Source organism: Otolemur garnettii, unplaced genomic scaffold, assembly GCF_000181295.1.
Source record: "Otolemur garnettii isolate 467f Iridium unplaced genomic scaffold, OtoGar3 scaffold00046, whole genome shotgun sequence".
In the NCBI taxonomy this organism is placed as follows: domain Eukaryota; kingdom Metazoa; phylum Chordata; class Mammalia; order Primates; family Galagidae; genus Otolemur; species Otolemur garnettii.
In genome coordinates, this window is record NW_003852441.1 from 10072584 (window position 1) to 10085532 (window position 12949).

Here is a 12949-nt window from a genome sequence, read left to right on the forward strand (position 1 = left end):
ATGGCCTTTGTGGCCCCTCAGGGCCATGTCTGCCCACTCCCACTTCCTAAAATCAGTATGTTCAGAAAGGAAACAGCATGAGGACGACAAGGGCAACCTCCTGGGGCGGGGTACAGATGAGGACCAGATGGGGGGCAGGAGTGAAGGCAGCCTCTGGGGCCTACTCTGCCCTCTCCACAGCCAGCTTTGGGGACAGGGGTTTGCTGAGGGAAGGACTGCACCCCCAGAGTCCCCCATGCCAGGAGGCCCCGTTGGCACAGCACCTGCCCCCACCTGGCTTTCAGCACACAGACTTTCCTGTGGGCTCAGGAGCTTTTCCATCGAGCTGTCACTGGGGCCGATCCCTGCCCAACCTGGTGGTCACCCACATTCCGTGACCTCAGACTGACTCACACAGACCCAGCTCAACATCTGGCCTCCATATGGGGTTGGCACTCTGGGGGGGTAGGTCACATCTGGTGGGGGGAAATCAGAGGATCCCCAGGGGGCCAGTGACCCCAGGGAAGGGTCACTGAGGCTCTGAAACACCATGCCACATGCTGCAGACTGGTCTGTGTCCCATTCTCTGGGCACAGGGACAATGCTCAAGAGAGGTGGCCTCTCCTACCTCTCCATTAGTTACCTCCTGATCCTCAGCAGGCGCCCTGCCTCTGGGGGACAGCCTCCAAACTGTAGTTCTAACATCTGTGCCTATACCCAAGTCCAAAGATCACTGCTACAAACATAGTAGCCATCTCTGTGATGGGTTGATGACCATCCCATTCTGCGCACTTGAAGGGACTAGACCTGATTAGGAATAGCTGGCGACCCTAGGTCTAGAAAAGGAAGCAGGGTGCTGTTAGCACAGGGAGAGGCTCTTATTTGCAGAGAGGGCTCTTGTCCCTGGGACAAGCTAGAGACCTGACTTGCTAGACCCTCCCCATCATCCCAGCTCATCTGACTCCCAGCCTGAGTGACTAGATCGGAGCAGGACTCGGTCCATATGTGGGGCCACTAGGGCCTTCACCACTGCCGCGGCCTCTGATCCACAGAAACTGTTTCCTCCACAGCCTCTCCTCCAGGCCGACCTTCACTGCCAGGTTCGTCTCCCCACCTCCCCACCCAGAAGCTTCCTCCACCACATGGCCACACCTACCACCCACGTGAAGGGCTGTGCCAGTCCCTGCCACTGTGCCCAGCACTTATGCCCTGTCATCTCAGACACCCCCAGTGCCATGGAGGCTGCTTATTCCCACTTGTTTGCCTGTGAGGATGGCTTTGTGGCCTTTCCTCAGAGGGTTATCAGGAATTGTTGGGGCACCCGGGTCTTGAGCCTTCTCCGGGACTGTTCCACACTAAGAAAAGCCTGACCCCCTGGCTGGGGGAGAAGAAAGCCATAGAGTACCTGACCTGGCAGATTATTCTATCTTATTAAGTCTCCATGCTCTGTTGATAGGAATCCTTGCCTCATGAGGTGTTGTAAGGATTGAACAAGGACAAGAGTGACGCCTGTGATGTGCCCCATGCAGGGCCTGCCAGAGGGATGGCTGCTGGCCTGGCGAGCCCTCTGCCCCAGGGCACATGGGGTATGCTGACCTATATCACAATTCTGCTTAGGTCCCCAGCCCCAAGAAAGCACACCAGCACACACGTGTGACACACTCAGAGGCTAACGGGCCCTGCTCCTCCCCCACAGATGCCCACAGAATGTCTCCCTTGAGTTGTATCCTCAGAAGTAACCCCTGTGGGATCTCAGGAGGAATACTTGAGACAAATCATCTTGTGAAAAACATTTTGATTTTTCCATGTGGTGGTGCCAAAATGTCTTTCAACAAAAGGGGTGACTAATAAACATTTCTGGGAATGAATAATTTTTCCAAGAACTGGCAGAAGTAAGATGATCTCACCTTTCAGAATGTGAGCTGTCTTCCCCACTTTCTGAATCCCAGGGAGAAGAAAGAGGCAGGCGGTGGCACCCGGGCCACCTGAGGCAGTGGCTTGGGCAGGGCAGGAGCCCCCACACCTCCGTCAGCCTCTTTCTGGCTTCCCCAGGTTCCACCCCTGTACCCGGCACCCCCAATCTCCCTCCTCTTGGATGTAGCTAGCCTGTTGCTAGCCACTGTGCCTGAAGACTTTTCTCCCTCTGTCTTGGACTCCTGCTTTGCTGTGAGCATTGGGCTCCCTCCTCTAAGAAGCTTTCCCTTCCCCCATCTGCTCCAGAAGATGGGCCATGCCCTAAGTGTTCCCATCACCCATCTACCTACAGCTTTCATCTGGGCATCCATCTCCTCTCCCAGACTGTGGGCTCCGGGAGGGCCAAGACCCTGTCTCACACCCACCTATAAGCGCAACACCCAGCACAGGACAGGGCACACGGCAGGCGCTCAGTGAATGTGTTTGGAGGGAGTGGCTGGGGGTGAGAATGGGTGTGTGAGAGACCAGGACATCTAAGTCTGTGCACTGCTGTGATGGCCATAGCGTGCAGCAGCTATGTGACTTGGGGGAGGCTGTGCAAACACAGGCAGATGAGTGAGGACTGGACAAGGGAGCAACACGGGGACAAGATGAGAAGCAGGCAGGAAGGTGAGAGGTAAGGGAAAGCAAGGGGGCCATGGGGCAGTGCCTGGGAAGCCTGGTGCAGCGGTACGGCTGGGCTGGAATGTTCTGCTGGCAGCAGTATCTGGGGCCCGTGCTTCTAGGTAACATGCCACAGCACGGGTAAGTCAGCATTGATGGGCTCTGCCAGTATCCAAGCTGGCCCAACGGATGCAAACGCTGTGGTGACCATACACACATACTCTCTCTCTCACACACACACACACACACACACACACACACATTTGCTCAGGGCACCTACACAAAGGAAGGGCCCCTCCAAAGCAGGGTTTTCCTGAGAAGTTGGCAGCAATCACTAATATGCCTGAAAATAACAACACCTGTCTTGTGGGAGCAACCACTCCACGCCCAGACTCTTTTTCAAGCATCTGTAAGATGAGCTGGGTTCCCCTAGAGGGCATCAGAGGACTGAGGTGGCCCTGGGAGAGGTAGGCCAGGTGGATGACAGCCTCGCCACTGGCCCCTGCCCCTTATTAACAGCACCTGGCATGGTGGGACCATGATCAGTGTCTCACAACAGTATCATGTCCCCTAGATGACACCTCCATTAGACAGATGAGGAGACTGAGGCCCATGCGGCCGACTAAAGTCACACAGCAAATTAGGAATCTGTGGACATGGGGGCCATAGGTCCTCTCCCTTCGACAGGAAGGTAATGGGGCCACCATTCCTGGTCATAGGGGGACGGCCGGGCCTTAGCACAGGCCACCCCTCCTCTACCTTACCTAAGCTGGGCCCTCGTGATGGTAAACATGCCTGAGAGAACACGGGACAGGGCCAGCACCCCCAGGTCACTGCACCCCTGCCTCCATCCATCAGCAACTACCCATGGTCAGTGGGGCTCAGACCCCAACAGTGCGACATTGAGCCTCTCCTGAGCCCAAGGCCCCAGAAGGAGGATGGGGTTGGGGCTGCTGGCAGCCTGCTCTTCACCCAGCAGGGGTGGCAATCCTGAGGTTCTAATTAACGGCTTCTGGAACATCCAAGTGCCCTGAGTGAAGGAAATGTGTTTCCTAATTGGCCCCCTGCCGGGGTGTCAGTCAGAGAGCAGGGATTATGCAGCCTTGAGCTGAGCCCTTCCCAGCCCTCCCGGCCTGGCCTGGCCGCCTCCCTGCTCTCATACCCAGGCCAGCTCCCTCCTGTACCCATGCTGGTCACCTGCAGCAGAGCTGGCCCACAATACACCCAAACACACTTCATCCAGGGGCCAAACAAATGACACCCAGGAAATTCTCCATGAGGCCCAGCAGAGCCCAGAGATCTCTACCCCACACCCCAGCCTTGGGGCAAGGCCCCTGCACCAAAGGGCTCCTTCCTGTAGCACCCACAATCCCCCCGGGGCTCCTTACTCCTTTCTGGCCAAGCCACACTCCCTGAGGCCCTGCCTCCAGTCCAAAAGCCTCTGTGACCCCCTTTTAGACACTTGTCCTGCCTTCTGCCTGGACACACAGGCTGAGCTGGACTATACCCCAACTTTTAAGTAACCCCAAGAGTACCAACCAATGAGTCCTAAAACCAGAAATGCCATCCTCCTAGGCATTGGGGAATAGGAAGGGGCAGTGGCAGCCCTAACTGTGCAGTTGGGGGTATATTAGGAGGACATGAAAGCTGGTGGCACCCCAGCTCCAGCTCCCATCAGCTCCCTAGGGTCACTTTGCCCATGCTACTGGCTGCTCAAGTTCTGCCCACAGCAGAAACACAGACAGTGGGTGCTGGGGCAGTAAGTGTGGGGGCATGAGGTGGGCAAGGTGGGCAAGATGGGCTGGCCAGGCTGGGAGATGGAGACAGGGAAGGAAAAGCCCAGAGAGGGCCACCTTGGGAGGAGCTGGAGGCTGAGGAAGTCACCTCACTCAGCCAGCCTGTGTCCCCATCCATGACCCAAGGGAGCTAAAGTCCACCATCCCTGACACCTGCTTGGCCCTGATCACATACAAGAAGTCAGATGTGGGAGCCAAGGCAAGGCTCAAACCAGGAACAGAGAGCCGGATGGCACTCAGAGCTGTGCTCCAGCCCTCCTTGCCCTGAGAGAGATGCCACTGCTATCCGAAGGGGCCCACTAAGACACAGGGTTCAGGGGCTCCTCTGAGTCTATAAAAGGCGGGTGTCCGGTTCAGCAGGTAGGGGGGTCTACCTCCCAGGGGTGACAGCAAGGAGAGCTCTGAAGAGCCACAGTGCCCCTGGAATACCCAGACGGGGAGTGGAGGGGAGTGGAGGGGGCAAGCGCAGAATTCAATGGAGGGAATCTGAGTCCAGCAGAATTAGGTGGAAAATAGGATCTGTGTCAGTAACTACTACAAGTCCAGTGTTTTCCATTTTCTTGCAGTTTCTGTGTGAGTCTAAGAGTGTGAATATGTGTGAGTGTTTCTTACAGAACAGAGGCTGAAGGACAGCGCTGTGCAGAAACACTGCTTAGTTCGCCTTGCCTCAACCCTGTTTCACAGGATGGCCACCTAAGGTTCCAACTAAAACCAAACCAAACCAACAAAATCATCCCTCCCCCAGCAGGCCCACATCTTCCTCTTCCCTCCCAGCTCCCTGCCAGGTGACCTAAGGCCTTGTGCAGGAAAGGAGGAGGAGGAGGAGAGATGCATGTGACCTCTGCAACTCCTGACCCACTGCTTAGCTGGGAGCCAGGTGCTCATGTCCGCAGACTGAGTCCTTATCCCACAGGAGGGCAGTGAAAGGGATAGGGCCCCTGCCTCAAAGTCCCTGGCAGACACTGGAGACCCAGGGCTAGGAGGACATATTCCTTGTGGCTGGGGACCACAGGAACTTCTTTCAAAACATTCTGGGGTCCCTCCTTGAGGTTGTCACCCTAGCTCTGAGATAGCACTTGTGTTCAAAATCCAGGTTTATTTTCCCTTGGGAGTTTCTGCCATGCCTTGGGACATGTGCGCTTTAAAGAGGCTTTTAGGAATTTTCTGTGGACCCCAGAAGGGCTGTGAACATCAATGCCCACAGCCCAGCAACTTCTGAAATGACGCATAAAACCTGCCAGGCACTCTTGCTGCACCCTCCAGGGCTCCGGTGTGGGGGCGCATGTGTATGCATGCAGTCACCCTCACTCACACTCTCTTACGAACACACACACACTCTCTTATACTCACATATTCACACACACACTCTTACATGTACATATACTCATACACACTCTCACACAGGTGGACACGGGTAAAACAAGAACATTTAAAAAGTTCTAAGCATTCCACTGGGCTCATTTAGGCCTTATTATTCATTTCATTATGTTGAAAGGTCCTACCCATTGTCCTTATAAAAGAAAAAACCTTAAATCTGGTTCTAGCAGCTGGCCCAGCAAGGATCCTATGAGGCCTGTCAGACACCTTGGGGCCAGGGAAGAGATGGAGCCTGGGATCTGGACTGTGAGGCCACCTCCACAGCAGCTCTCCCTCTCACCCCACTTCTCCCATCACCCTTTCTTCTCCCCTCCCTTTCCCCCACCAGTCTCCCATCCATGTAGTAAGTGGATCATCTCCATTTTACAGAAACTGAGGTTCAGATAAGCAATGGGACTCACCCCTGGGCCCCCAAGAGGAGTGTGACCAGGACAGCCTCAGGAAGCTGGACAGCAGAGACAGGTCTCTCTGCCTTCCCAGAGGAGGCCAGGTGTAGGGCCAGCAGGGCCATGGAGGCCTGGAACAGGGAGGCACCTCCTGGGGCCAGTTGGACAGGGATGAACAAGAAGGGGCCCTATCTAGGTAGAGTGGGGAGGACGACAGAGGAAGGTGGATGGTGGGCAGACGTGGACTGACAGGCCGGGAAGAGGCAGCCTAGCCCCAGGCCTGATCAGCCCAGCTACAAGATCAGGAAGAGGCCCCATGCTGGAAGAACCAGGCCTGTGTTCAGAAGCCCTGGGCCTGGGGCTCCTTCTTGGCCTATGGTGGGGGCCATAGACACCTATATGGATGCCCTTGTCTGTACTCAGGGACTTTGCCCTGCCAATGGTCAACTGGATGATTCTCTGGGGACTTGTGTTTTCATCTCTCATTGTGCAGTCTGCCCCCCAGCTCCTTGTACACATTACTCACTGGTCGCCCTAGGCCCCCTCCTGGATAGGATTCTTGACTGCCTCCCACCCACAGTGACCACAGTCAGGCCTTGACCCTGCATCAGGTAGTGTCCAGCCAGCCCAAGCCTCCAACCAGCAAAGACACAGGGACCAGTAACCACATAGTGACTCCTCACTGCCCACAGGGCCAGTTGGCATGAGGATATCAAGAGAACCCTGCTGTTCCCAGGGCACAGTGAGAATAGGGGGACAAGAAAGGAGGCCCCTCTAAGGACATAGCCAATAGGCAATCTCTGAGGTGGCTCCCAGGGTTGTCTGTCCCATAGGTCCTGGCTGAAGAATCCCCTTTACACTGCATTTAAACGTCAGATGCATCAGAATTACCAGGGAGCCCTTAAAACACAGGCTTCCCAGCCCCACCACAGCCTGGTGGGACATGCGAAACACACCAGAGAGTTCCTTCTCCCTTTCTTGTGCCTAGAGGGCTTCACTTTGAGAAACGTAGACCCAGATTGAATGCCCATGGCACGGATAAAGACACGGAAGACTGGAGAGCTAAAGTGACCTGTCTGTAGCCACACAGTGCCTCCGAAGCACAGTGAAGTTAGAGGCCAGTCTGGGAAGGTGGGCCCCACTGGTGTGGGTGCCCATCTGCAGGGCAGAGGGACAACTCGGGCCACTGGGGCTCCTTACCCCCATCTCTGAAGGCCAAAGTAGAAGAGATGAGAAATTCCTGGATATGGGATCTATTCAACTAGGTTCCCATTGGTCGCAAGAACTTCATGACCAACACCCTCCTGGAGCCATCTACACCCCAAACCCAGCTCCTCACTGGTCATGTTGTCCTCCCCTCCTCCCCAGATAAGGGGACCCTCACTCACCATAGTCCTTCTTGCAGTACTTTTTCATGTTAATCTTCAGCTTCCCTTTGGAGGCCTTGCAGTAGGAATCACAGTCTGCAGGGGGGTGAGGAGAGCATAGACAAAAACTAATTAGGCTGGCGATGAATAGACTGGAGGGCAGAGTGGGAGGCCACCTCCCCAAACACCCAGCAGCCTGTGATCCCATGGGCCAGGCCGGGCGGGCGGCCATCCAGGGCAGGCCCAGCCTTCTAAAGAGGCCCTGGGACAAAGGGCCCCCGCCTGACCCACCCACCCCCTTCCCCAGCTGACAAATCCTTTAGCTGCTGCCTGTAGCCACCTTGGCCTCCGTGAGAGACTCTGGGGGCTCCCGTATTGTGCCACCCAAGGATTCTGAGCACCACACAGATTCTCCCTGTTCTTAAGATGCAAATGGAGCCTCATTAAAGCCGATAGAGGCCTCATTGTCACCCCGTGCCCTGGGTCTGTGTCAGGCACTGGCTTTCATGGCGTGGAGTCTCTGGCTGGGGTCAGGCCCCAACAAAAGAGGTCACAGAGGAAATTAGCAGCCCATGAAGCATTAGAAAACCCCTTTGGTGTCCACTCTACTGGAGTGTGCAAATAAAATACCCCACGAAGACGAGTTTAGTTCTAATAGGCCCTACTGCTAAGAGGCAGGGCTTCCGGGCCTGTGTCCGCCGGGTAGCACTTTGAGGGCTTCTAGGACCTGAGGAAGAGTGAGACAGGATGTGTGGGGCATCAGGACCTGCCAGCCATTGGGCCTGTTCTCGTAGGGGTAGCCTGTGTCAACTTCCTAAATAGAACCTCCCACCTTAACTTGCCATGGTCTTCTCTGCCAAAAAGTTCTGTTCTTTGGACAGGTGATACCATTCCTTTGCTAGGCCTATGTGTGATGACCCAGATCATCTTAGAGGCCCCAAAATTGCAAATCTCCCCTAGTCTGCCCTACCTCTACCACCCAACAGGATGGAGCTCATTTAGCTCTCACTACCATTCTTTGTGGTACAAGTGTTATTCCCATTCTGTAGACAAGAAAACTGAGGCCCAAAGAGACTAAACTGCCTGCACAGTGCAATACAGGTAGGTTTTGCTACAACTCTGCTGTGAACTTGGGTCTAAGATATCATGATCCCTGAACTCTTGGTTAGGCCACTCTCTGTTTCTCTGAACACCAACAGATCCATCTCAGAGCTAGGGATGAGAAATGTCCAGTATTTCAGCAACTCCCAGATTGAGAGTGGGGGGCAGCAGCAGGGAAGCCCAGCCAGGCCGGCCTGGGTGCTACAGGGGGTCCAGCCTGTTCTGGGAGCAATGGTGGAATGGGCTGGGTGTGTGTCCCAGTGAGGGGTGGGGAGAGGATGATAAGGAATATAAAGTTCAACACACATGTGCATACACAAAGGTGACCACCCAGGAACAGTGGCAACATCCCATCCTGCAGAGAGGAAAACCAAGGCCAAGGTGAAATGAAGTAAGAAGTGGTTTGTGTGGAAGTACAGGGCAAAGCCCAGGCAGAAAGGCAGGCCTCTCAGTGACACCAGCATCCCAGCCTGGGGCTCAGATTTGCAGGAAATATTCAGAAACCTCCACAGAGCCAGCCTCTGGCTGTAGCTTCCTTTGAAGTCCCAGGATGCACTAACTGGTACTTCGATTAAAGTCGACTAGCTCCATCCCACTACTCTGGTAGCCACGCCAACAGCCCCCTACTGCCTCCTGTGCCAGCCCCTTAGGGCCTCCAGTTAGAAGCCAGTCTCAGAAAATGGAGAAAAAACAACCCCTTTCTGTTCCACTATGATCCGAGCCCTTAAAATGCCCCTGCTTGGCAGCACTGCAGGCCACAGTACTGGTCTTTCCCACAAGCTGGATGGTTGGTTGGTTATTAGAGTAGGGACCTCTTGGGGCTGCAGGGACTAGGTTGTCCAGAGAAAGTGACTCTCACTCTACTGTGCCCAAGGTTGAGGTTAAGGTGAGAGGTGATGGCAGCCCAGACACACAAGTCATGACACCTTCATTACCATCATCAGCAACACCACACCTCCCATTGGGAATGGCCACTCTGGCCACATCTCTGCCAGCTCACAGACAGATGATGCTCACAAGTAAAGCCATAGCCATGGCTGAACCTAGGCTGTGCGTAAGTCCTGGCATTCCCATGTGAGCAGGCTAGAATCCCTCCCTGCTCTCTCCACTTAGGGAAGCAAATTGGAATGCAAGGGATGCTGAGTGACACTGCTGCAGGGACAGCCTGAATCCTCTCTTCTTGCCTTCTTGTTTTTTAATGAAATCCTCCAGCCCACTTAGGAGGAAATCACTTTCAGCTTGCCTCCTCCCATGGCTCAGACGCAGCCTTGGTTGAGTGGAGAGGGTGTCTTTGAATACGTCAGCAGTTCCAGCCTCACAAAAGCCTTGTGGGGGGTGGGGAGCAGGTGGAACCCCTGTGTTCAGCTTTAAAAACGAGAGCCCAAAAAGGTTCCAGAGTGGTCAGAAGGGCAGAAGAGTCCTAGAACAACCTGCCCCTGTGCCTTCAGCACCAGGGTCCCAGCCTATTAAGCTCTGCAGTCCTTCTATCCAGAGCCATGTAGCTGTCTGGGACAGAAATTATCCTAGAACGTGCAGCATCCATCACTGCCTAATTAGATGGAGCCCCCAGACCCTGCTTGACAAATCAGTCGTCACCATGAATACTAAGAGTCTGTACCTCGATAACAGTGGTGACTCATGTGGCACTAGCAAGTGAGGACAGTGTATGAGAACAGTGCAACATGTCCGGCACTGTTCATGGCTTGGGAGCGCCTCTCAACTCTTCCAATCCGGCCCCACTTTACAGATGAAAACACCAGTGAGTGAGACGTTGCTGACTCAGCCCTGACCCCAGGTCTCATGGCTAATTAATGAGACTATCTGGCTACAGGAGCCCTGCTCTTTGCCCTCTGGTTCCCAGCCCTGACTACACAGTGGAATCACCTGGAAAGTTTAAAAGACTGGGATGCTTGGGGCCCACCCCCACGAGCTTCTGATAGCCTTCAGTTGAGAGAATGGCCCGAGTGCCTGGATTTTTGTGCTTCCCAGATGATTCTTATGTGCGTTGGTCAAGGTTAGAACCTGCCTGAACCAGCCAGGAGATGTGGACGATCTCTGCACCCACAACTTGCCCAGAGCACCCAGTGTAGCAGAGAAAAGGCCCGGATCGGAGGCTGTTGACTGCACCTGTAGAGTGCTCACATAGAGAATCTGAAGAAGTTTCCCTCACGGAAAATGCTGACAGCGCTGAGCTCTTGTAGCAGCTGTGCGCACCTGTGTATGTGTTTTTTTTTGGGGGGTGGGGGGGTTCTATATCCTATGACTTTCCTTTCTGTCGGCTGGAACTTGTCAGTGTGCTTGTTGCAAAACGTCCCTAGTCCCTTCAGATTTGGTGATTCTACTGTAACTACGAGCTAGGAAAACAGAAAGGCCAGGCTTGTTAGAATTATACACAAAATACAGGTACACAGGCTTTCTCCTCTGGGCAAAAAGAAGGACGTGCACAACACAGACACTGTGAGAGTTACTTGGCCGCCTGTGGACTCTTTCTTTAGTTTGGATACCAGATAGCTGACGTCACCAGACAAGTGGCCCCTGGATAAGGCAAACATATGTTCTCCCTTTATCAAATATACACAAAGCTACAGAGATGCCATCAGGATGGACAAGCCAATGCTTTCAAAGGATGCTCTGACTCCTTCTTCAAAGTGCCATCTACTTGGCAGCCTCCCCTTGTTTTGTTCCAAGAGAGCTATGAAGACAATGACAAACTGAAAATTCACACTCGTGCCAAAAACAAAACGCGTAATGACCCCAAGCTGGAATCTGGGAGCAATCTTTATTAATTAAAGGCAGATGGTGGTGGAATAAGCAAAACCTGTTCAGGTTTTACCTCAGGACACAACTCTTTGTATTATGAGCAGAAAGATCCAGAAAAAAAGGAAGATGACAGAGAGACAAGGACCAGGAAACAGGCAGGGAAGCAGGTAGGGACCAGAAGGAACTTGTATTTTTATCTAACTCATGCATGCAGAGACTTAGAAAATTAGGCAGTGGGCATGAGCAAAAGGAACCACCTTCCAGGGCAGAAGGAATCCAGGTAATGGCTGGTAGAAACCAAGAATGATGCTGGCCAAGGTGGCTCACACCTGTAATCCAGCGCTCTGCGTGGCCGAGGCAGGAGGATCATTTGAGCTCAGGAGGATCATTTGCAACCCTCAGGAGTTGGAGACCAGCCTGAGCAAAAGCGAGACCCTGTCTCTAATAAAAATAGAAAAAAACTAACTGGGCGCCATGGTGAGCACCTGTGGTCCCAGCTACTCGGGAAGCTGAGGGAGGAGGACTGCTTGAGCCCAGGAATTTGAGGTTGCCATGAGCTAGGCTGATGCCACAGCACTCTACCCAAGACGACAGAGAGAGATATTGTCAAAAAAAAAAAAAAAAAAAAAAAGGTAGATGAGCTATGTATATTTCCTTCCCACTCTCCTTAAATCTGAAGTGAGAATCCAAAGATCTGCAAATGTTTTACTGTAAAGTACCAAACAGTTAATATTTTAGGCTTTGAGGGCCACATGGTTTCAGTCACTCTGAGTCATTCAACTCTGTTGCCATAGCTCAAAAACAGCCATAGATAATATGTGACCAAATGGGCATGGGTGGATTAAAAAAAAAAACTCTAAAATTCTAAAACTACACAGCCTCTGAAGAAAGCCATCAGGGGAGGCAAAGCTAAGCTGGGAAAGCTACATGATACAAGAAAAGAAGAGTTGCAGGGCAGGGGGGAGACTTAAAAAAAAAACTCTAAAAGCCCAATAGTGAAATTAAAATCTACTTTGGAAGCAGCAAAGAGAAATGAAATGATAGAAAATCAATTCGGAAACACAGAGAAACTCAATAAATTGGAGAAACTCTTGCAAAATTTAGAGGAAAAGGATAAAGTCATGAAAACTATGATAAAAGAGAAGGATAAAAGACAAAGTAGGGAGGTGACAGGATCAGGAAAGAACTAATTTGCAATAGTAAAATGGAATAGAAACAAAAATCACAGATAGGATTCCTGAGCTTAAGACCTATATAGGCAAGAGGGAAAAGGCTCATGGAAGAAGGCTCAATAACCTGGTCGGATGATCATGGGGCAAGGTCTACAAGGTCTTAAGAAGAAAATTTGTGACCCAAGAATTTTATACCTAGCTAGACTGTCTTATATGTATGTAGGCCATAATAAACAAAAGATATTCTCAAGTGTGCAAGGGCTCAGAAAATATTCAAATCATGTATCCTTTTTCAAATAAGAACTTTACATGAGAATGCTTTCAAACTATTAATTGAATCAAAAAATAAGAGTTTAAGAGAGGAAGCTCATGATAACACACACTGGTGATGAGCACCAAAACCAGTAAACATATGCATTTCAAATTTGGTTCTA

At 52.5% G+C, this 12949-nt stretch overlaps 1 protein-coding gene across 1 annotated transcript in view; it reads right to left on the bottom strand.

Annotated features, from left to right (window-relative positions):
* LOC100954822 (netrin-1) overlaps positions 1 to 12949 on the bottom strand; it is a 75370-nt gene that overhangs the window by 10441 nt on the left and 51980 nt on the right. Inside the window, exon 4 of the mRNA XM_012806031.2 lies at positions 7504 to 7578. Coding sequence (XP_012661485.1) covers positions 7504 to 7578 — 75 coding nt within the window. The remainder of the gene's footprint in view (positions 1 to 7503; positions 7579 to 12949) is intronic.